Source organism: Trichosurus vulpecula, chromosome 6 (genome assembly GCF_011100635.1).
Source record: "Trichosurus vulpecula isolate mTriVul1 chromosome 6, mTriVul1.pri, whole genome shotgun sequence".
Classification (NCBI taxonomy): Eukaryota; Metazoa; Chordata; class Mammalia; order Diprotodontia; family Phalangeridae; genus Trichosurus; species Trichosurus vulpecula.
In genome coordinates, this window is record NC_050578.1 from 216930650 (window position 1) to 216955996 (window position 25347).

Consider the following 25347-nt stretch of genomic DNA (forward strand, 5'->3'; position numbering starts at 1 on the left):
CTGTGAAGGCAGGTGACCCCAACCCACATATGGGTAACCAGGGAGGCCTGGAGAAGCTGAACGAGACTGAAAACCAACTTCTCAGAAGTGCAAAAAAGAAGGTCCTAGATGGCACTGATCATCTACCCTCAGGCCTACACAGGGACTACAGAAGGGATCAAGTCTTGTTGGAGAATGCAATATGACACAATAGCAACTATGTTTCTAACAAGGCTCTATGCTAACGAGGCGCACACTTCCCTTGGCAGATCTCCTTCCTAAATATTATAATTGGCTCTGCCATGCAATTACACAACAGCATCTGTGTTCTGCCTATTACCTACTATTTATAGGCTGTCATTACATTCGAAGGCTGTAGGCTTTTACCCCAGGATCCTGGCTTGGATCCTGCCTTCTAAGGTTCTAAGGTTCTAAGGCAAGATCTTCCATGGACAAGTGAGCAAACTCCATTATTGTCAGAGACTTTTAACAGGCATCTTTAATGAGCAGATCTTTTCTGACTTTCCTTTTACAAGGAAAAGAAAAGATGAACCAGGTCAGCTAAGAGAGGTCAAAAAGCTTTAATGAAAAACGACATTTGTTGCCAGACTGAATACTTTCAAAAGGAAGAAGAAGAAATTGCTGAAACTGCCCAGAATGGTTCTACTTTTTAAGGAAAAACTGAGAGATTTGGTACAGGGACTAGATTTTCTCCAAAGAAGGCCATCTCATTTTGGGCCTTGAAAAAAGGGCAAATTATATAGAATTAAAAAGTCATATTGCAAAGGTCACTGGTTCATGTTAGGGCTCCTATTCTGAAGAGGAGGTCAGTGCTGGTCTCTAAGCAGAGTCCACTGAAGTGAGCAAATTTCTTTCCCCTACTTCATCTGCTTTGAGAGAGAGCTTTCAGATGACAGACCCTGGCCCCAGAAGGCATTGGTTCTATCCAGATCTATCATTTATTGTAGTTTGAACCTAGAAAAGTCACTTTTGAAAGCTTCAGTTTCCTTGTTTTGACCACAGGGATGATCATCCCTGTCTGCCTCAGAGTTGTTACTGAGACGATCAAATCTTACAATGTTTCTGAAAATGCTTTTGGAATGATAAAACCCTACCTACATGTAAGCTACTAGTAATCATTCTCATACCTACAAATATCACCTGCAAGACAAGGAGCTCTGACAGTCACAAAGAAGATTCTCCACTAGGAGAGTCACTGCTTACCTTCCTCTGGCCAGGCCTGTTCATTGCTGGAATAAATATATGCTTTCTCTCCTCCTATCAGGAGGGTACCCAAGAAAGACTCATCCTCCTAAAATTAAAAAAGAAAAGAAATATAATTTGGAATTACAGCTGCAAACTCCACTGGGGAAGGCACACTTCCTCAGAAGACTCCCACCACTGGCAGATGATAAAGTGGCCTGAAGGTCTCTTTCCTCCTTCCTGGGCCAAGCAGCACAACATCCCCAAGCTATCCTTATTTATACTCAGAAGCCACTAGGATACTACAGGGTGGAAGGACAGAGCAAGCCAGGCCTGCTCAAACTAAGGGGCCGCCATCTTCTAGGAAGGCTTATCCTCCTGCAGGAACCAACTGGCAAGTAGCACTTTGCTCTAGGATGTCTGGAGAGAGATCCTTTGCTTGGGAGGAAGATGGGTGGGCCTCCATATTCTGCCAACATGGTAAGCTACGCTTTAGCTTGGGGAATTGTGTAGTATGGTCTTTGAGGGCCTTAGGAACAAACCTGGGAAGATTAGGAGGGGTCAGGCGATAATGGACAAGGGGAGAAAGAAGGAAGGCATGGGGAGGGCATGCAGCAGCCATCCATCAGGGATGTCCTTAGAGGACCTGACTTGAATGGCTCTAAATTTCCTATGGAATAACTACTAAAATATGCCCTAATGGTAGAGCAAAGAAGAATTATTTAGATGGGAGCAGGAGGTGCTCTGGAGCCTTAAATGAAAAATATGAACCCTGCAAAATTTTCATTCCATACACCAGGGCCAGGGACAGAGGATTAAAGGAAAAAGGAAATCCAACCCCCCTGAGTCCCTAAGCCTGTCTCCACCCCCTGCCAAGACAGGATACAATTCCAGGGGTCACTCACTCAGCACACTCAGCATCAAATGCACTTGGTGCCAGGGCCTGAGCTTCAAACAAGGTCAGCCTGCCCAGGGTGGCTGACAGACATTGAAAGGATAATACATGTGCTGTCATTACTAAAGGATATCAAACACAATTTATACCAAATAGTGAATACACTTTCACCCCAGACCCAAAAGCCTGGAGATTAATGTATTCCCTTTTCTCATCTTATATATGAAAAAGGAGTGGAGAGAGCTGCTTGGTCTCCTGGTTGTAAAAACCACATATTTTTTGTTGACTTGTAAAACCCCAATACTGCTTAGCTCCCAGATCTATGAACTTCTTGCCTGGACCAGTTTTCACTGTGCCCTGTGAGAACAAAAATTTAAGAAACAGAAAGGATTTCCATTGTTTTTCCACTATTAATGATTATTTCTAGACTTCCCTGGAAGGGGAAAAGGGCATCTGGGCAGGAACTGAAGACCAGCAATCACTTCCAGGAGCTCTCATTCTGGCTGCATAAGGGAATAATTTAGATATCCTGCAGATTTAATCATTTATACATTTGGCCTGATTATTGGAATGTTCCTTTGACTAGCAGCTCATCTGCAGCTCTAAGTGTGTTACTATTTAGAATATAAACATTACTCACCTTCACCATGAGCTGTGCTTTCTCAGACAATCTCACTTCATTATCTTCTACCTGTAGCCAAAATAATGCCAACTTTGATATTTAGTATTTCACAACTATAATTGTGAGTATATTCACCTACCTTGAAAATAGCTTCTTAACCTGACTTTCATGAACTTGTTTTGTAAATATTTTGACAGCTATATGCCAGTATGACCAGGTTCCTTTGCAATCCTATGTATTTTATTTTATGCATTTTAAGAACATTTTCTGAGAAAGGGTCCATAATTTTCACCAGATTTTCCAAAGGGTCTATGATATGAAAAAAAAAAAGATTCCAAAGAACTCCTGCATCAGAACAATGTTTCCTGGAATGTTCTGAAGCCAGGGCTTGGGAGCCCCTCTTTTGTTGGGTTCCCTGGCACCCACAATTGGACATTTGGGGCGATACAGTTCTTCAAACTGTAACTTTTAAATCAAATGTGGAACTCAAAAGCGAAATTTTGTAAGAGGTCTTAACAAGAAGTGAAATACCCAAAAAACCAAAACATCTTTCGAGGGTTGAGACCCTTATACTCATTTCAGAGATTTTTCTTCTCATTCAAACCTGTAATTCTCTAAACATGTTAAATGTCATGAACAGTTCTACTTATTGGTCCTACCAGGTCAGGACCATGAAAATAGCTAAAGAAACTGGCTCTGGAATGACCTGTTTGACTGCACAAGGGTCAGGGCAACCACATTTTCATGAACCTAAGCCACTAGAATTTTAGCCCTCACACAGAGAATTTTCTTAATGTGTATCTTTGCAGACACATGGCAGACTCCAAATAAATTTATTCTAGGCCTTAGAATCAATAAATTGGGGGGGGGGTGCAGCTAGGTGGTGCAGTGAGTAGAGCACCAGCCCTGGAGTCAGGAGGACCTGAGTTCAAACCTGGCCTCAGACACTTGATACTAGCTGTGTGACCTTGGGCAAGTCACTTAACCCCAACTGCCTTGCCTTCCGCCATCCAAAAAAAAAAAAAAAGAATCAATAAATTCAGAATCTTAACCTTTCTGCGTCATGGTTCTCTTTGTCAAGTTTGGTGAAACCTAAGGACCCCTCGTCAGAAAATGTTCTTAAATGATTAAAATGAAATACATAAGATTACAAAGGAAACCAATTCTATTGAAATAAGAGTTATAAAAATATTTTTAAAAAACAAGTTCACATGTCCCTGAGTAAAAATCTCCAGACTTTAAGGATACACATATAATTTCAAATGAGTGCAGAATACAGTTCTAGTTATCCTCAAGTTAAAAGGGACCTGGAGAGCATGGAGGGGTTCAAGAAGAAAACATTTCAGTAAGCACAAGTAACTAGGGCCATGGGGAAAATATCAAAAATTGGGATTAGTTAGCACCAGAAAGAGGAAGAGGAGGCCAAGGCTGAGAAAGGGATTCATTTAATTTAAAGGTTTAAATTCAACTCTGCTATGCTGATAATTAATAAAACTGTATTTCTTGAAAAACATTATCTAGTTCAAGCTTTCTTTAAATTTCAGCCCAATTTTCCTCCATTTGGTTCACATTAGTGAGGTCAAAGGATCATGGATTTAGAGCTCTCTGGGACCTGAGTGATGAAATGGAACTCCCTAATTTTACAGAAAAGGAACCCTAGGACCACAAACGTGAAATATCTCCACCAGGCTCAGAACTGGAATGACTTCCTGCCCCTGGACTGCCCCTCTACCCCTCTCTAACTGTCCCTACTGATCTCTAGCTGTCCCTCATTGCCTCCCCTTTTAAGTCTGTGGCCCTTGGAGATTTGGGCAGTGCGTCTGATTGTTTGTGCAGACTAGAGAGGAGAAGGGCCTGAGACCTCCCCAAAATGAAGCATTCCAGCCTAGGCTCAAACCAAGGTCTCTCCTGATCTAAGCTTCATATTCTGTCTCTGTCTTCACATTTCCTTCACTTGCCTTAAGCCTTGCTATAACTCTGGGGCCTTGGATCAGCTTTTTATCAAAAGTCCCAGGAAGCAACGAAACATTTGCATGTTCACCAGAGCTAGATAGAGGATTCCCTACTCTGACATTTCAGAGCAGCCACTCTGTTTTGTCACACAAATATGTATTGTCAGAACTTTGTGTATATGGTCTATCAGTTTTTTTTGTATGTATGGCCCTCAGATTTTAAATTCATTTCTGATTCCATAGACTGGAGAGAAGCAAAAATCGGAAGTCAAGCAGAGCTCATCAGGTGCTAAATGATGCATGTCTGTTACCATTTGCATGTGCGCCCACCAAGGAAGTCAGGCTATGAACTTGTCTTGGTCAGAGAAGTCTGCCCTGTTCTTAGCTGGTGCAGCATTTGCAACCAGGCAGAGGGGAAATTGAATCAAAAGGGAAACCCAACAATAGATGGGTGTCCTACAAGTTTACACATCTGGGAGTGGTTCTGGGATGGCCCCCCCACTAAATCCCATCCCCACACTTGGCTAAAATCACAGGATGAAATGAGGACACAAAACTGTGAAGTCCTGAGGCCACTTAAATTCCCTCCCCCCACTCATACCCACCCCTTGCCCCATGTGTTTCTATGTCAACATAGTAAACATATCACTGGAGAAAAAGGAGTAGTGATAGAGAAGAGGGAGATAGAGGAGGGTAGAAAATATAGCTTGTGGGAACTTTGTGCAGATATTTTCTATGTTGGGAGTTGGAGGTAAAAAGTGAAGGCATGGTAGAGGTCAGGTGTACAGAAATGGGAATATGTGAATGTCTTTGGAGAAGCTGAGTGGCTCCCACTCTGCCCCTCTCTCCCGTCAAGCAGAACTGGAGAACTGGTGGTGGCTAGTGATCTCAACAGAGAGGCTATTCAATGTAGGAACTGAGTTCCAAAGGAGATTAGGGACTCTCCCCAAAGATCTTTAAAGGAAATATGCATTTGGTTGGAGGCTAGAGACACAACACTGCCTGAAGGCAAGAGAATGACTTCTCAAAATCCTCATTATTTTGAAAACCTCCATAATTCTTTTCCTTACCAGAAATCATAAAATATGAATACATTTACTGCAAGAATAAGACCAAAATACATTCAAAGTTAGGAATTCAGATTATAAGGGCCTGGCTTTACAGCAGCTATAGTGGTGATACAGAGTATGTCAAGCTCTAATCACTTAAAACGTCACTAAGATTTCTGCAATGCCCTGTACAATAATACAAAACACAGAATTTAAGTGTGGCACCATGCTTGAATCAACTTCAAAAGCACATATCATTCTGAAAAGTCACACTTTCAAATAAACTAACAGCATTTAGAGCTCAGAGGGGCTTTGGGAATCACTTAGTTCAGTGCTCTCATTTGAGGAAACCAAGGCTGTGAAAGGTTAGGGCTGTACTGAAGGCCCCATCTACGACAGGCAGTGGGTCACGTGACTCCAATTCCAGGTGCTTGGCATCATACCACAGCTGCTGATAAAGTCTGGAGAAGGGATGAGGCTCTATGCAATGCTCTGATAAATCCATGTAAATGAATAGGCATTCTGGGCATTAGTTTAGAACACTCAGCAAGCCAAGAGAGCTCTCCTCCTCGACTATACCTTTCTTTTGTTGGCCTCTGTGGCAGTAGCTGCTAGATGGCCCCATAGCTGGAGTGCCAGGCACGGAGTCACAAAGACCCGAGTTCAAATCCTGTCTCAGACACTTAGTTACAAGCTGTGTGACTGTGGGCAAGTTTGGGCCTCACTTCACTCACTGGTCAAACAAAGAGATTGTACTAGATGGGCTCTGGGGACTCTCAGTGATCCCAAGGATCCCAGAGCAGATGACTCTGGAGCAGGCTGTGAAACAGCAACTGGGAGGCTCCCAAGTAGGCTAAGCCAGCAGATGCTGCTGTTCACTGAGCTGCTTCTAGCTGTCAATAAGCATTTAGACACATCACAAATATTCTGATAAGCCTAGTTTGGGGAAAATAGGCAATGAACACTTTACTGGTCCCCTCCCATTGAAGAGATATCAGCTTCCACAAAATCTCTGCTGAGAAAATGCATGACCAAGTCTAGCCATTTACCAAGAAGAAGGTTACCTAAAGCATGACGACTAGGAGCAACTAACTGAGGATTTGACAGTCTGTCCTTGACAGAAAGAGGACGTCTCCTTCTGATGCTCTACAGAGTGTAAACCACATTTCCAATTTAGATAATTCTTAATTTAAGTAATACTGACCAGCCAGGAGCAGAATCTTCTGATGGGTGCAGTCAGAATCATGTAGCTGGTTTCTTCTTTAACACTGCCATCTGGAGGGAGGCCGAAGAAGTCCAAGTTACTCAATAGGACACACCCCAGCCTCACCCCCATCCTACCCTCCCTGGGCTACCCAGGATCACAAACATCACCATATAACTCCTCCCCGCTCTCAGGAGCACATGGGCTTTGGTGTCCTTTAAAAATAAAGTTCCTCCAGTGAGGGGGTTGGGGGGTGGGTGATGGGGGGGGGGGGCGGTGTTCCTGCTACATGAACAGACTGGTTTGGTTTTGTTTTTACCACAAATGGAAACATGTGGATTAATGAACAAGATTGGGAGTTAATCCTTATTTTTCAAAGAAGGCTTTATTAATCCCTTGTTAATACTGACATAATAATAACAATGATATCCCCTTCCTCATTACAGAGTGAAGTTAGATAAAACAAGCCAATGTGATGGCCCTGTCTGGAAATGTCTGCCCCACACTCTGCACTTGCAGTTCTAGCAATACTTTTCAACAGACTTCATGAAACACTTACCCTTTTCTTTAACAAGGATCTGAGATGTCAAAAATGATTCTGAGAAGACTATAGACCCCAAGCATTCTTTTCCTCCCGTCAACTCAGGGATATCATATACACTCATGGATGCCTGCAATGAATGATAAACCCAACACTGAAGAAATAATCAAAAGTCTTTAAGAAGAGACTAACCTTGTGAGATAAGAAGTGCAAATATTAATCCCATTTTACAGAGAAGGAAACTGAGGCCAGAGGGATTAAGCGAATTTCCTATGATCACAGTTATAAATCTGTAGAAAACTGGACTCAAATTCAGGCCCCCTGACTTTTAAGAACAGTGTTTTTTCACATCTTTATTTGAATGAAAATAAATATCAAAAGTAGGAAAGAAAAAAAAATCTCATAGATATTTTTTACATGGCAATTAATATGGTAATTTTCTTACTGTCTATCCATGTACTATCCCTATGCTCACCTATACACTCTATACTGAGATCTTCCTCTGAGATACGTGGCAAATATTCAGCTCACTATATTACCCCCACTGCCCCCAACCTGCTCCCCCCTCCTCATCTTACTATATGTCCGTCTATGGTAGCACCACTCTCATAGTGCCCCATTTCAGCAATGTTCGGGTTGTCCTTGACTCTTCCTTTTGCCTCCTTTCTCATATCGAATCAGCCGTGGGATCCTCCTGATTCTGCCCCTGCAATGTCTTCTGTATCTGCCCCCTTTCTTAAACTCTCCTAGTCCAGACATTCGTTACCACACACCTGGACTACTGCAATAGCTTCCCAGCGGTCTGCCTATATTTCTAGTCTTTGTCACCTCTAGTTCATCTTTCACGGAGCTGTTGGATTTATCTTCTTCATGTGCAGACCCAGGTATGTCCCTATTCTGCTCAAGACTCTTCAATGGCTCCCTGCCAACTAAACAAAGACCAAACTGGCATTCAGAGACCTTCATAGCTTGATGCCACAGAACTTTTTCAGCCTTAGCTCCCATCCATGTGTACCATGTTCCTGCCAAACTAGCCTAGCTGCTGCCCTCTGTTCTCACCTCTGTGCCTTTGTTCATACTGATTCCTATACCTGGAATATCTTCTTTTTTAATCTCCATTTTTTAGAATCCTACCCATCCTTTAAAGCCTAGTTCACAAATCACCTCAGTGAAATCTCTTCCCTGATCTTCTCAGGCAATAATTATCCCTCCTCCCTCCTCAAATGTATGTACAAATGTATGTAAGTGTATGGCCTGTAAGCGTATGGCATTTTGTATGACAATAATTAGTTTATGTGCTTTGGTTAGACTGTGACAGAAAAACAAGGCAGAGAAGCTAAGTAGTTTACCCAGATTTTGCATTTTTTTTTCTCATCTAGCAATAGTGCTCGACACATAATATGCTCAGAAAACGTTTGCTCAGGTTAAGCTCAGAAGCCTTGGGAGGCTTAAAACAAAATCAGGGCGACGCAAAGGCAGTCAGTTCCCCAATGTCTAAAAAGAAAGAACTAATTTATTAGCTGAAAACCAAAGATGAATAGAACAATGTGGTGGAGAAATCTGGCAGGAGAAGAAAGGCAAAATAACTGGTGACTGAGCCCTGTGTAGACATGGAAATCTGATAACGAGGAATGACATAATTGGCCAGCTCCTCTCCCTAAACTACCACACCCTTCCTCTCAAAAGAAAACCAACCCAGAAACCGGTTTAAAAAAAAAAAACCAAAACACCTTACAAGCAATGGCAATTTCTAGTCTGATTAGCCATGAAGCTAATAGAGGTTAGAGTTAAGTCTGGATTCTAAATCCCTGACTGTCCTCCATGGGGCCTTCCAGTCTGAAGAAGGAAGGGGAGTGATGTCCAAAGGAATCACTCATTTCTCTTAGGCTGTATTTCTCTCTTCAACGGAGTGTATAGATTGGCTGAAAGCAAGAAACAACGGGCAATTTTTTCTTTAGCTTCTTACTGGAATGTACAACAACTTGATAAGTAGATGCGTATATTTTAATTAACTCTTTGGTTAAGGATTGAAAGCTACAAGGCAACAAGGTTTATCTGCAATTCGTTTTAAAGAACCAAAAGTTATTTGACAAAGCCTATATAACCAGTGGGTTGTATGTTCCATAAGGACACTGTTGATAGCAATAAAAACTGCCACCCTCCTATATTCCACATCAGCAAGCCCAACCACAGAACCTCAGAGTTCAAAGGGACTGCAAAGGCTATATAACCCAACTCATACAAGACCATCAGTCTTCTCCTCAACATTCCCAACCTATGGTTATTCAATCTTCAGGACCTCTGGTGGAGGTGGGGGGGGAACCACAACTTCCCCAAGCAATCCATTCCCCCTTGGAGAGCTCTGACTGTTAGAAGTTCTTCCTCACATCCAGTTTAAATCTGTCTCTCTGCAACTTCCCTCCCCTCCCTCCATGCCTTCAGTTCTTTAGGCTGATGTACCAGGAACTTGGAGCCATTCACTACCCTGGTCCTTCTCCTTGTCAATATCCTTCTTAAATTGTGACAACTAGAACTGAACACAATATTCCAGATAAGGTCTGAGCAAGGTAGGGGATAATGTGACTACCACCTCCTTCACTACTTGTGAGTCCAATCATTTCTGTTGAGTTTGTACTCCTCTATAGTCCCCAGATCTTTTCAGATGGACTGTTATTAAGCTATCTAGGAAGCTCAACCAAAAGAGATCAGTGAGGGCTAAAGTAGTCAGGGAAGGCTTCCTGGAGGAGATGGTACTCCTTGAGCTGGCCCAGGAAGCATGGCTTGAAATGAGGAAAGGGGAGGGCGGCAAACAGAATAATACTCTGTTCCATCTTCTTTTTTATTTGCTACTACTAAGTAGGCAAATTGACTGAGGAGTCTGGGGATTGGGTTATTTAAACTTCTAAGAGTGCTCCAACATCTAGGATTACCCAGTCTTTCAATTATGAAACCAAAAGAAATAAGACTGAGGTGGTTTCAAAGGAACAGAAAACGTCAACAAGAACAAAATAGGCTATATTACTGACATCAAACATGTAAGCATTTGCTGTACCTTCTTAGACCCTTTAGCTAATATAAGCATGTGGCCTTTTAAAAACATACACACCACAGACATGCCATTTGCCAATCAACTGAAGGGACCAGCACATTCAGCCTAGAGAAGACAAAGTTTGGATGGACATGCTAGCTCTCTTCAGAAAGCTGCAGAACCAGGATTAGACGTCTGAGGACAGAACTAGAAAGCATGGGAAGAAGGTGCAGAAAGGGAGATTTTGGCTCAACTTAAGAAAACACTTCTTAATAATTATACCTGTTCCAAAGTGAAATGAACTATTCATAATGGGCTCCCCATCACTTTTCAGCAGAGGCCAGATGGCCACATGTTGCAGGAGGTCATTCCTATTTACACTGAATGAGATGACCTCTAAGACTCCTTCTGACTCAGATTCCGTGCAGGGCTTTGACTTGTTTTTTTTCCACTGGTGGGGATGGTTTTACACTGAATCATCTGTACTTGCTCACTTGTTTCTCTTTGCATACAAGGGCACAGATTTGGACAACAATCAACTACAGTTAGAGTTCATTCTTTGGTCATGAAACAGTCGATTTAACTTAGCCTATAAGCCCTTTACTTTGGCCCAGTAAGCATTATGTTCTAAAACACTGAGTTAACCGTCCCTAGACAAAGGTATAATAGTTGTAAGAACATACCACAGGCTCGCAAACTACATAGGGAGAAACCCTGAAGACTGATTATCTGGAAGGCGGGGCTTAATCCCAATGATTTTTCCAGGAGAGGAGGGTCAGCCTCGATTTTCCCTATTTCAGGAATTTGCCTCACTTCCTACTACCATTTTAATGTGTCTGAGCATCTCACTACTGATGATTCATCATAATTCTCAACAGAAGAAAAACTTGCAAAGACATCACGTTTCGAAGAAGACCCTGAGACTAAAATTCCTGGATATATCAATCACCATAAGGTCTTCAGCCCCAAATCTCTAACTAGCCTCCAAGCCTAGCTGCCTGAACAGAGTAACGAAAATGTAATGCATTTAGAGCCAACTGAGGCACCTTCCCTCTCTGACCCCACTATCTGTCATGGGTTTTTTTTTTACCCCATTTAGGAATTGCAGATGCCTGCCTGGAGACCCCTCTAGGATGGTCATCCTTCAGGAGTTCTGCTTACCGTTTTAACAGAGTATACGCTGTCATCATTGTCCAGAGGTACAATTCTGGAGAAGGGGAAAAAAAGAAAGAAAATACAAATGTGGTTAATTTTATGCTGAAATTCAAAACATACCCACTATTCTCTCAAATCAGCCACTTCAACATGGAAGTATGTTTTCTCCCAGGGAGTCTCTTAAACAACTCGGCTGCTGGCAGCAAGTAGGCAGAATTTTAATCTAAACCATGTAGAGAAAATTAACATTTTCCCAATTTTAGAGGGAAGGAAACCCTCAGTAGAAAGGACATATTAATTAAGCATTGCCTTCTTTGAAACCAAACACCAGTTGAGGCAACTCCTAGGGAAATAGATGCAAGAGACCAAGTCCCTTCAAAAAGCTGTTCTCCAGCTATGGAAAGGCTGCAGACCAGGACTGGCCAGTTGTTGGCCATGTTTCCCTCTATTTTAAAGTAGCTTCTTCTCTCTTTCTCCCTCCCCAAGGCAAAAAGAGATACTTACCTTCCCTGATTATTCACAGCATGGATATGAAAAAATACCTTGTAGCTGTGGACAAAAGTCAAAGGATCAGATCAGTCAGAATGTCATAGGCTAATATTCCTTCCCAGCCGGCTCTGACCAAAGCCATCCTATCCTGATGAAATGTTGTCCAACCACCTGCCCCGCGCCCCCCCAACTTGCTTACTCACAAAGCCATTAAGCACAGAACTAATCTCAACTAGAAGGGAAAGGCCTTCTCCAGTGTCTCCCAAAGCCTCCCCGCTGGTTTTTGTTCAGATGCCGTCGATGACAGGGAGCCCACCAAGAGTCCTACAAATTTTCTACTTTTCCCTATTTTAGATGAAGGCCACAAGTGCTCCTTACATTGTGCTTTCTTGTGCACATATTTACTGCCCCAGCAGAATGTAAACTCCTTATGGGCAGGGAGTGTCCCTTTGATTGTTGTGTCCCTAGTGTTTAGCAAAGTGCCTTGCACATAGGAGGCCCATTTGTTCAAGGCCTGATATAAGAACAAACATCCTACCAAGGACAGCTATCTAAAGTAGAACTGGCTGTCTCAGGAGGTGGTAAACAAAGGTTGCCAGCATCCTGGCTGGCCATGGGAATGCTACAGAGGGAGGAGGTGGCCTCTGGAGCTCCCTTCCAATACAGACTGTGATTCTGAGACAACAGCCTGAGAGGCTGCCATAGTAGACAGAGATCAGCCAAGGGGCTAGAAGGACAAAAATGGGGGGTACCATATCTCAGTCATTGTCAGATCTCAGGAAGTGAACAATCTCGCTATTTTATGGGACAGCTCCTTGTCACAGAACTCCCTATTGCTAGAGTGGACTTTTCAGGCTGTCCTCACTAGTGGGCTCAGCCCAACAACGAGAATAGAAAAGATTACAATGAATAGCTCTAGGATTGCATCAGACTTCGGGCAGGCCCTCAGAGCCAAGGACCCAAGATCCTCCCCTTCCTACGTCCCACTTCCTCGACTCTTCTCTGCATACCCTCTCATCCCTTACAGGCCAAAGGTGAAGAGCTGTATAACATAAATGTTCTCTAATATAGGGTAACATGCTTTGTTGAGTAAATGGCAAGGCCAGGGAGTAGAGTACTCTAGGGAATGGAATGTTTTGGGTAACTGAAAACCAACTCCCAAATCTCTTGGTTTCAATGTTTACAGGTGAAAACTCTTTCTAGTGGATAAAAGTTTATTTTCATACTTTGTTAGTATGTTGTGAACAGTTTAATCTTCAATGATGGGGAGCACTCTACGCATCCATTCTCATGGCACCAGAATTCAGGTGCACCCCTCAGCAGGCTGTGGAGATCTGGCCAGAACGTGGTCTCTTCTCAGGACTAGGGTTTAGGGCTTGTTGTTTTTTAAAGAAGCGTGGCTTCCTGATAGTAACTTCTTTACTTGTGATTTGCTTCTTTTTCATCCAGATAGAAGAATTCATGAGACATTCTAGCTATTTTAAATCTATTTAAATCTGGAATGGGTCTCTGGCGAATCCTACTTTGATTGTATTTAGCATTTTGAGCTCCTGAAGACAAGCACACACCCAATGTATAATGAAACACTATTCAGGAAGTCAAGGTTCACAGACCTTGTGGAAACTGAGGAAGAAGGGGGGGCTCACCCAAATTGAGGGTATGTTGGCTGCCTTGCCTCCCAGAAATGGGACTATAATGACAAGAAGCATTTCAAAAACCCTTTAAGGTTTACAAAGTGCTTTTTAATTTAAACCACAATTCTGTGGGCTCCGAAAAGTTAAGTGACTTGACCATAGTCACAAAGCCACTAAATGTTCAAGGGGAGGATTTCAATTCATTTTTCTTGAGATTGAATACTCTTACCCACTGTTCCAAAAAATCCTACTCCTTATAGGTGTATTCCCACCACCTTCTCCTAAGCAGACAGTGCCCATCAACTCCAAACCCTCGAACAGAGGCTGAGCAGCTCTTCTCAGAATGTTTGTTTTATCTACATGAAATGCTATTCCTGAAACTTGTAAACAGAAAGAAATTATATAAAGTGAAAAGGGGAGAACCAGGAGAATCTTGACTGCCCACAGCTACATACAATTAAAAGTATATGCCTGGATAAAAACACAGCTCAGAAGGGCCTATACAGTGACTTACTGATAAGCTGACATGTCTACCTTGTTTATTTTTCATTTTTAAACCCATTTTTGTTTATTAAACACAATTTAAGAAAACAAAAAACCAGTGCCTGATATTCCTCAGATAACTCCTCCATGCTATATAGTCTTTCTCTCTCTGACTTGAAGACTAGACTTCAATTTTCCTTCACAAAAATGTGTAGACCCCAACTCTGATAAATACCATAGTATTACCTTAGGGTTTCCTAAGAGGACCCTGAATATGGTGCTTGCGGACAGGGGAAAAAATAGGACTCTTCTTAAAAAGGGACCATATCCTCAAATAATCTCTATGAAAATCAGTGACTGCATACCGTAGAACAGATTTAAGCTTCTTCATCTGAAATGAATCTAGCAGATTCCAAAGCGTCAGCTCTGCTGCTTCCCTTGACTGTAAAAGAAATACACATCCAAGGCATTAAATACCATGGCATATCTAGGATGTACCAGATAAGTGGAGGCTAGTCCTCCTCTAGCTAAGTGAGGTTTCAATTTGGCCCAAAAGAAGATACACCTATGACCCCACCTAAACACCTCTGCCACATGTCTTTACCCTGACCCATGAACACCTGGCTAAGGAAAATGCAGGTCTACTTTTTTCAGGATAAAAATTCCTGTTTGGATACAGTGACAATTCAAAGGGGGTATTTGGGCACCATCTTACAGGAACTACCTTGGTCAGCAAGCAGCAGCTTGGTTAGTAATGACTGGCCCTATGGAAACCCAACAGCAGTGGTTATAAACCAGCTTCAAGGCAAATTACTGAGGTTATTAATAGAAAGTTTAAGCTAGTTGATGCCCTGTAGAACTTTTGTTGTTGTTCAGTCGTTTTTAGTTGTGTCTGACTCTTCGTGACCCTATTTGGGATTTTCTCGGCAAAGATATTGAAGTAGTTTGCTATTTCCTTCTCCAGCTCACTTTGCAAATGAGGAAACTGAGGTAGACAGGGTAAAGTGACTTGCCCAGGGTCACACAGCTAGTAAGTGTCTGAGGCCAGATTTGAACTCTGGAAGATGAGTCTTTCTGACTCCAGGCCCCGGCACTCTATCTACTAAAATACCCTAGAGCACTAGCCATGGGCAAAACATGGCAAGAAGTAAGTGTCTCTATTTCATGCCTCTACTTCATATTAAGAACATCCAAAGAATTGTAGCTTTAAAAGATCTGTAGGGGGAACAAGTCTGATTTTAGATGTTAAAAATATATGTCTAGCACTTTGTATATCCCTCCTGGCACTTAACAATTCCATATAACTAATTTTTCCCTGAGTTAACTGAAGAACCCCTTTGAGGAGAAGCATCTAGAGAGGTCTGGAGTGACTACCCACTCTAGCTCATCATTAGAAAATTAACAATGTGGAAGAGAATCCTAAAAGCCAGAGATTCAAAAAGCCTAGGGTATTCTCAGAGTGGAGACGGGAAATATCAGAGAGTCAGTGACTACAGATAAAGTCAGCCCTCTCCCTGACAGGCAGATACGATACAGCCTTTCCACTGCTGAACAGCTTCCTTCAGGAACGGCCTTTTCAGCTTTGGTAAGCTGCCAGCCTCACGGGGTTGTCCTCTAGCAAATAGTCTCTTTCTCTCCATACTAAACTGGATCCAGGAATTCAATGGAATGGATTTTTAAATAGCAGAATATCACTGAAAATACGGTCGGAGGACTCAAGCAACACCACTCATGGTGGAAGGGAAATTAAGGTACTCTAACCTCTAAGTCTTTTTATAGAAACTCAGATCATATAGAGCACGGAAAAAATGACATTGTTCTAAAAGAATATCTTAGTTTTGTTTAGTTTGAAAAAACAGCTTTAAAAAAATCTATTAAATATTTAAATCTGTTAAATAGATTTTTAAAAATCTATCAGGATACCAAATAGTTTCAACATGACCATATGCCTTTAAGACAACTGTTAATTAGTTGGAACTAAAAAGACATAGCAAAGACAGTCTTGCAAAAGCAGCCACAAGGAAAGGGGACCAGACTTGGTCACATGGGCAGGTATAGCTCAAACCTAGAAATGGTGCCATGTCAGGGCCAGAATGGCTATGATTTCCATGATGCCAGCTCTCCTAAAGCCAAGCTCACACCACATCAGAGGGATGGCAGAGTCCAGACAGCAAACAGGTCTTTATGAAGTTCTTGAAAGGAAATAGGAAAGGAACTGCTAAGGGAAGAGAAACACAGTATTCAAATTACCTTGGTTATACTGGAAGTTTTAGCATAGCATGCAATGCCAGCCAGAACAGCCTCAACAACAGCAGCATATATCTGGGACAATTGCCTACTTAATAAACAAAGGAGATACGTTAACTATAGCATCACACAGTTCCATTAAGAACAGCATGCACACAAATTGTATGGCCCCAAGGAAGTGATTTGAAACATAATGGAGAAATTACAAAGGCCCAATCCAGTTGGCTTTGTGCCTTTCTTACACTGTGGGCTCCATCTGATCTATGTTTTGCTGTTGCTAAGCCATCTCAAAGGCAGATGGCTCTCTGGGTTCTGTTCAGATGTCTAACACTTTCAGTGTCTGATCAAACTAAAAAAGACCCTCTGACCTCTTTTTGGGAAATTCCATTAGCCACGGAGAACAATTTATCCAAAGTGCTATGGACTTTACAAGGACTTACTGAACTTCTTAGAAGGCCATAACAGCCTTTGCCAAAGGTTTCCTGACAACAAGTCTTCAGGTCAGTGAGGATGCTGGCCAGTCCCATAGTGCCAGAAAGCCATATAGGACAAGAGACTACCGTAAGAGACTAGGCTCAATCAGTATGGGTTTTAGACTAAATATGAAGGCATTACAAAGAGATAGACAAAATGGCTGCCTACTTTCCAAGTAATCCTCCTGAGCTGGGGAGAAATGAAGAGGTATCTCAAAATATTCCTAATATATCCTAATATCTGACCAGCCAACCAGATAAGAATCACTCTCCGTTAGGGCTGCCAGAGGCCAGAGTAGGGCTATAATGGAAAGGAAGTTGGGCAGACCTCTAGAACACTCTAAATCTGGTTCATTTAGGGAGGTGGGGGTAGAATACAAGTATAGACCCTTTACTGAATGGCCATGGCACGCTTATGGGCTGCCATATAGGTGCTTAAATGATAGGGAATATGGTAGGAAAGAAGTACCTAGCTTAAAAGTAAGTTTATTTTCAAGTGTCATGAGTCCTGTGACAAATAAAGAAAGACTGTCTTGCATGGCCAATGTGGAAATTTGTTTTGCTTGGCTCTATATGTTTGTAACAAGAGTTTTCTTTTTCTTTCATTCTCAACTGGGAAGGGGAAAGAGAAAGGAGATTTTTGCTGACTGAAGATATAAAATTTAATTTAAAAAAGACTGTCCTGTGTTATGGAGTTTGAAATGTGTTCACACACCAGAAGCAGTTTTTCCATGAAGAGGAACTATCCAAAAGCTAAGCTAAAAGAGATCCTACAGTTAAGAAATTTCTGAATTCCATAGAGATTAGGAATTTGTTATGTCTGAGTACCTGGATGGTGTCAAGAAGTCAACCCTCTTTCTTAACAAAAAAAAAAAAACCCGAATATGATAAACTGACTACTTAGAGACTTTTTTTTTGCCCAAGAAAGTCACTTCCTTGGTCCTGGCTTTCACATATCTGGGCATCTAGATCAGAGGTTCCCAAGACAGATTCTTAGTGGACAGACTCTCATGGAGCATACTAGTGGTTGTGACCATCTCATTACTCTCTTTTGGCCTCCATATCCTCTCCTACCAGTATCCCAGGTCAGGGATTAAGATTGGTTCAGTCTAGGTGAGCAGAGAAGGTAGAAACCATGCAAAAGCAGCTCTGAGGGTCACAATTTAACCAGATTTTTAACACTTCCTAAACAGATGGCCAAGTATAGTCTGGGCCAGCAATGGATACAATGGATACATCTGGCAATCATCTTCTTCAGTATGCCTGGAGATTCCCAGGAGAGGCCATGAAGATACTGGCTACCTGGGAGAAGTGGAAATCTAGAATGAATTAGCCCATGACTCAACCTATCCACAAAAGGAATGGTAGTAATGGGAGTAGTAGGGACTGGCGGCCCACCCTGTTGTTTTGTCTGCTGTAGGGGAAAAAACTGTGAGAGAAAGTCAGTAAAAGCAGAGACAGATTAAATCAAGTCACAAAAATGCATAAAATGCCTATAGGGCATCAGATGTGAACCTCAATAAGTTAAACTTATTTTTCTTCCAATTTTAAAATTGTTGCATGTTCACAGAATCCAAGTCCCCCAATTTTATTGATAAGGGCACTGAAATTCACAGAATCCAAGTGTCCAGGGGTCTTTCCACTGCATCATATTCTAATTGATATATGCTAGTAATGCCAGGCAGGAATATTCAAACAAATTTTGCCCCTTCTTAGAAAGGTTATTGGAGACTTTTACAAGATAATCTATATCTAAGGCAGTGTCTTATGGAGAGTGGTTCCTTAGCACAATGTATCAAGGTACTTCCCTCTTATGTGTCATATATGGAGAAAGTTTCAGTGTCAGGAACTAGATATAACAAGGCAATTTCCAAATCCCAGGCTCCAGGCCCAAGAGGAAGCCTGCAGAGGAGTTGTCTGCACCCAGGTGTAGAATGGAAAGTGGTCCAAGATGATCTCTCTCAAACTACTGGAAGCTTTCAAGGGCCCCAAGAGAAAGCTTATGGAGTCAGTCTTGCCAGGGTTGGAAAGGACAAATTCTATGGACATTAAAGGCTCCTCAAACCTTAAGAGTTTTGTTTCTCAGTGGGGGTACCATCAATCTGTTCTGAAGGCACAGATGATCAATTTTAGAGACATAAGACTAAGGGGAAAACTGAACTCATATGTTTCTCGTGAAGAATATGAGCTCTTGGTGACTACAGGGCAAAAATAGCTTTAGATGAAGAAAGTAACGCCTATTAAGTTCACAGGAAAAATGTTTTTGGGAAAATAAACATATCATAGACCAATGCATATTAGTATTGTCAAACAGGAAATACTAAAAAAAACCCAAAAGTATAAAGAGTAACCTTCAAAAAAGTCACCTCATGCCCTAAGGATGTCTGGATTGCCTGACACTAGACATGGTCTATGGCTATGCCCAATATTTGGTTCCTGATGCATATACACGAGCATTAAACTTAATTTCATGGATGCTGGCCCCAAATGCAATCAGAGATCACCTCTGTAGGGTTAATCTTGCTATAATTTCCTCCTCAATGCAAAAAGTTCTAGAACTACATCATTCTTCATTCATATTTCTTCACCCTGGTGAGAATTCCCAATCCATGCTCCCTCACACAGCTAGCAAATAACCACGTCAACAGACAGAATTCTCTACCATGGGGGCCATAGAACTTGGTGACTAAGAGAGAGGGACATGTTCTCTTGTTTAGGATCCCTCTGCTGCCGTTTTTGCCAGGACTACATAATCCCAAGTGGGACTAACACTGTTGGGTTTAGGTCACACAGGTCTAGCTAACAAGGGAATCAAATGCAGATACAGTATAAAGTAAAAAATGAACTCAAATATATTTGGGGAAAATGCCACAAAGTAATAATCTAAAATATCTGAAACTGCATTTATAAATCAACCCAAAAGAAGTGGTTGAAACTGAACAAAGAGGTCCTCATCTGCCTGAAACAAGAATTACAGGTGACTTTTCATTTTTTGCTCCTACAAAAGGGAAAAAAGTTCTCCCACAGAAGGAGAGAGTAGACAATTCTGCAGCAGAGAATGTATACTCAATTGTTCTGCTTATAGGACAGCCTTATTCTGGGCTGAATGAACTAGGAGATGCTGAACACTGACTTCTAAACTCCATTTATTCAGTTCAAAAGGTATTACCCAAACCAAGAGCAAGTAAGTCTGACTTGCATGCCAAGCTCAGATTAAAGATTCCTATTCCAAACTCGAAGCTTCTTGTAGATCCACTCGAACCAAATTGTTTTCCTGCTCCCTACTTCTCTGAGAATCTATACAGGAGTAATGGGAAGAACTTTTTACTGCACTCACATCATCCAAATGAACATTGGCAACCCTAAGTTCTCATAAAGAGTGAGAAACAGCCAGGGTAGCAAAGCAACTCAGCCCAGCAATTATCCATGACAAAGCAGGATGAGCAGATCCAGGCAATCAGTGTTACATGGATACCGAAGGGGAGCAGCCCATCTAGGAACCCCACAGTAAGTGCTGGGCTCTGCTTGCTCAGTCCTAGGAATCAGAGGCCCCAGCTAATGTCAGTCTCAGTAAAGGCTCTGACACAATCATCACATCTCAGGAATCACCAAATGGGAAGGAAGGAAAAACCAAGGGAAAAAACTTACACTTGCATGTTTTTCTTGGGCAATTCACTGTTGCTTCCTATAAAACAATATTAAGAAGTGGGTTAAAACTCAAGGTTTTCAAATATTCCTGGAGGAGTCTGGAATCTCTGGGCTTCAGAAAAAGTCAAGCATGCTAGGCTCAGAAAGAAGTCATACTATTCTTCTCTAAGGTTTTTTGTCTGTTTGTTTTAAATAAATGATATTCACAGTAAAGTGTGCCAATCTTCTGTGCCCCCTCCATACCAGTGTGCTCTGGGGCATTCCACATTCTCAGTACATGAGCCTGACCATCAGCATCAACCACCAAAGCAAAGGCCTAAAAGCGACCAAATGAATGGCTCAGTTTTGTGGTTGGCCTCTGTGAACTCTTTAAAGTTACAAAGTTTATATGAACCATGCACAAGAATTCATTCTACCTCTTCCTCTTATCACCAGCACAAAGCTGTGATTCCCCCCAGAAGTCCCCAGGTTGTTGTTATATGTTAGCACCTGAGAAGTGATCACTTTTGTTTTTAATTTTTATTTCTACCTTTTGTTTTTTACATCACCAGAATTTCTCACAGTACTTCTGCCCTCTCCCTCTCAGAGAGCCTTATCATGTAAGAAATATATTTTTTTAAAGAAACAGAAAAACCATCAATATATCAAAAAGTCGATGGCATGATACCCATGGCCTTCCCAGCTCTGCCGAGCAGTGGGACGGAGGTGTTTCCTCACCTCCCTTCCATGGGACTGTGTTTGTTTGTAACTTCACAGCATTCACTTTTGATTGTCTGTTGCTTATTCTTTCCATTTACATCACTGTAATTATTTTGTTTTACTTCACTCTGCATCGGATCATGTAAATCTTTCCACGCTTCTGCGTATCCAATATATTTGCAGTTTCTTACAGCACAGTAATATTCTATTATATTCACATGCTACAGTTTGTTTAGTCATTTCCTAATGAATAGGACTACCACAAAAAGTTGTTATAAATATTTTGGTGTATATGGAGGATTTCTTCTTACCAGTGACTCATGCCCTAAGAGTATAAGCCTAGTAGTGGAATCTCTGCTTAATTTTAATTGCCTAATTTCAAACTGATTTCCACAATGGTTGTCCTAATTTACAGCTTTACCAATAACAGATTAGTGAGCCTATCTACTCATAATTCCTCCAACATTCACTATTTCCATCCTTTTTCATCTTTCCCAGTTTGTTGGGTATGTGGTAAAACCTTAGGGTTGTTTTGATTTGCACATGTCTCATTGTAAGTGATTTGGAGCACTCTTTTACATAGTTGTTAATAGTTTTCAATTATCCTTTCGAAACCTATTTGTATTTATGTGTGTATATGTGCATGTGTGTATACATATATATATATAACCATTTTCCAATAGATAACTGGTCAAAGGATATGAATAAATAGGTCTCAAAAGAAGAACCAAAGTTATTAACAATAAATAGCATACATTTCAGTGAGCTTATATCTATAAGCACATACGTAGGTATGCATGTTAGTTGTCTATATATTTTGGATACCAAATCCCTATATGAGAAATACGATAAAATTTTTTTCTCATTTGACAGCTTCCCTTTTTAACCTAGATGTGTCAATTTTGTTTGTGCAGAAGATTTTCAGTTTTGTGTAATCAAAATTATCTATTTTATCTTTTGAAACTGCCTTGGTCTTTGGTTGGTTAAGAATACATCTCTTAGTTATAGCTTGAAAGGTATGTGATCTTCATTTCTCCTAATTTTTTTTGTAGGTATTATCTTTAATATTGAGGTCAAATATCCATTTTGAACTTATTTGCCAGACTGCTTTCCAGTCTTCCTAGCAGTTCATATCAAATAGGGGACTATTTTTTAAGTAATTTATATCATTGAGTTCTTGAGTTCCATGGTCTCTAATATTTTTTCTTGTCCAGTCAGATCCACTTCTCTTATTTTTAACCAGTACCAAATAGTTTTGATGACTGCTGCTCTATAACATAGTTTGAAGACTGGACATGCTATTTCCCCTTCATACCCTTTCATGATTTCCCTTAATTTTCTACATCTTTTGTATCTCCAAATGAATTTTGTTATCATTTTATTGAGCATCACTTTTATAAAGCATCCCTTTGATAGCTTGATTGGGATAACATCAAAACTATAAATTAACTTTGGCAATATGGTCATTTTTATTATATTGGCATGGCCAGCAACATGAATGTAACTGGGCCTGATCCCAATTTTGAACATCTTTGAAACAGAAAGTTGCTGGTGCTGTATAGTCTTGACAGGCTCTCATTGAGGTCATTTCTTTGCTCATCCGCAATATCTCCTCTTTTCTGGGCCTCTATTAGATATATCATAAAGTCATTAAAATCAATGAGACCAGCTTGCTCAGAGGTCCAGCCTGCTCCACCATATTAGAGAGAAATAAAGTTCTTTCCTGAGCTATAGTCTTACTAGGCAAACCCAGGATTCTGCTGGCTCCTTTCCAAGGAAAGAGTAGGACTGAGGAGGCACACAGATTTGACACAAAATCTTTCTTCAGCACAAGGAGCTTTAGTAAACCTAGAAGTCATAGCCACCCATGAAGAAGGTATTAGTTATATAAACTGCTAATATGATAAATTTGAGACCCTTACCTAAATCAGGAACATGAGAAGCTCCAAAAAAATAGGTTCTTGAACAAGCGAGGGGTCCTTTTGGAGAGACACACTGCACAACCTGGGCATCAGGAAGAAACAGAGAGAAGTGGGGTTAGGGCTGATACTGAAGTGTAAAAGGGATAGCTAATGGAAACTAATGAAGATTTTCCAACAGACAACTTGTTGTTAAAAAAAAGTTTAGCCCCATAAAAAGCCACTTTCCCAATCCCCTCTGCTTTAATTACTGATTTTGCTTGTGTTGCTAAAAAGTATGCTTATGTCACTCTTTTTGCCGTTTTGTTTGACTTTTTCAGGGATTATATACAATGTGAAGACTCTGTGAATTGAATGGGGCTTTGTATGATTCAAAATTAAATTTATTTCCCCCCTCCAAAAAAAGAGGCTGAGAAAGGCAAATTGACACTATGTGCTGTCTTCTAGAGGTGCTCACACAGAGGTGTCAACATGTTGTTAACCAGCTCTGTTTTCTCAGACCCTAGGCCACAGATAGCATTTGCTTTTACAAAACTCAGCAGCTATAGCAGAGCTTCTGGGAAACAGAGCGCCAGTGTGGGAGACCGGATGTCTCAGACCTAGGACTTATTCTACCCCTTTGTCCCTAAGATTCCTGACCCCTAAGTCTTCTTCCCCTAAGTCACAGACTCTCTCTAGTTCTATCTGTAAAATGTACATAATAGCATCTCAACCCCTTTCCCTTTTTTCATCATCTGACAGAGACGTCGTGGGAACACCAAAGAGTACATATAAAAACACTCAATTCTTAATGACCCAAATGCCACAACTCTCCCTTCCACTATTTTTAAAAGCTCATTTGGAAATGCTATGAAATTAACATTCCTAATTGCCAACCAACTCCCTCCTCAGCCCCACAGCCCCTTGGAGATAATGGTTAAACTGTCATGAACCCAAGGAAGTCTCTGTCTCATCGGCACACCTCCACTGCCTGACAGCAAATCCCCAGTGCCCCGAGTGGCGAAGGTGACTCACCATGTGCTTGGCAGTACTGCCTCCCAGGCCGGTGTTCCGCACCAAGTGTCCCTCAGAGGGAAAGTTGAAGTTGCTGGCATTGAGGTTTTCTCGAGTCGAGTGACAACCGAAAAGAACGAATGGCTGCCTGCTTGGGCTAAACAAGCAATTAACAATATTTCATTAGGACATTTTGCTTGGAAAAACCACTTTTTAAGGAAAAAAAGGGCAGCTCCCTATTCCTCTATATAAGCAATTTCCTTAAGGTCATAAAGTCATCTGCCTCATCACAAGACCATGAATGATGAAAGTTGGCTTTGTCTTCTGTGACACCATCCCAACGACTGGGAAGTAATGTGGAATAAGTTTAAAGAGAGCAGCTGGGGTCAGTCTGTGAAAGGATTTAAATGATAAATGGAGAAATTTGCATTTGATCCTGATTTGGAGCCACTGAGGGAGTGACGTGGTCAGACCTGACCTGAGCTTTGGGAAAATCACTCTGGCAACTGTGGGAGAGACTAGAGGCAGGGAGGCCAATTAGAAGGTTGTTATAATAGTTCAGGCGAGAGGTGACGAGGGTCACGTGGCATCGGATTAGATATGTGGGTGACAGGAAGGATGGGTGCTACCCTAAACAGAAAAAGACTGGCTTGGAAGAAAGGCAGGGGCAGGGCGGGGGGAGATAAGTTTTGTTATTGTTTTATTTTTCAGCTATGTTGGGGTTGAGATGCCTGGAGGACAGACAGTTCAAAATATCCAACAAGCTGTCAGTGATATGGGATTCTTGAGAGAGTCTAGGATTGGAAATAGAGATCTCAGGAGGCACCTACATAGAAGTGTCAGGAAGCCATGGGTGTTGATGAGGTCACGAAGTGAGAGATTAAAAAGGGGGCTCAGAACAGAGGAACACCCACAGTTAGGGGGCATCTCCGAATGATGATTCAGCAAAGGGGACAGGAGAACCAGGAAAGAACAGTATCACAAAGTTTCCAAAAGGAAAGAATACCTAGGAAGAGAGGGTAGCCAACAGCCCCAAATGCTACAGAGAGGTCACGGAAGATAATAAAAGACCATCAGATTTGGCAGTTTAGAGGTGACTCAGATAATTTTCAGTTGAATAATGAAGTCAGATGT

The 25347-nt window shown here is 41.5% G+C and overlaps 1 protein-coding gene across 2 annotated transcripts in view; it reads right to left on the reverse strand.

The window, feature by feature from the left end:
* C6H20orf194 (chromosome 6 C20orf194 homolog) overlaps positions 1-25347 on the reverse strand; it is a 173827-nt gene that overhangs the window by 67590 nt on the left and 80890 nt on the right. For both annotated transcript variants that reach the window (XM_036763212.1, XM_036763213.1), the window contains exons 10-20: positions 24235-24370; positions 23224-23305; positions 20603-20639; positions 16485-16572; positions 14600-14676; positions 12133-12177; positions 11635-11680; positions 7464-7575; positions 6905-6975; positions 2718-2768; positions 1204-1291 (exon numbers count right to left, since the gene is read on the reverse strand). In XM_036763212.1, coding sequence (XP_036619107.1) covers positions 1204-1291; positions 2718-2768; positions 6905-6975; positions 7464-7575; positions 11635-11680; positions 12133-12177; positions 14600-14676; positions 16485-16572; positions 20603-20639; positions 23224-23305; positions 24235-24370 — 833 coding nt within the window. The remainder of the gene's footprint in view (positions 1-1203; positions 1292-2717; positions 2769-6904; positions 6976-7463; positions 7576-11634; positions 11681-12132; positions 12178-14599; positions 14677-16484; positions 16573-20602; positions 20640-23223; positions 23306-24234; positions 24371-25347) is intronic.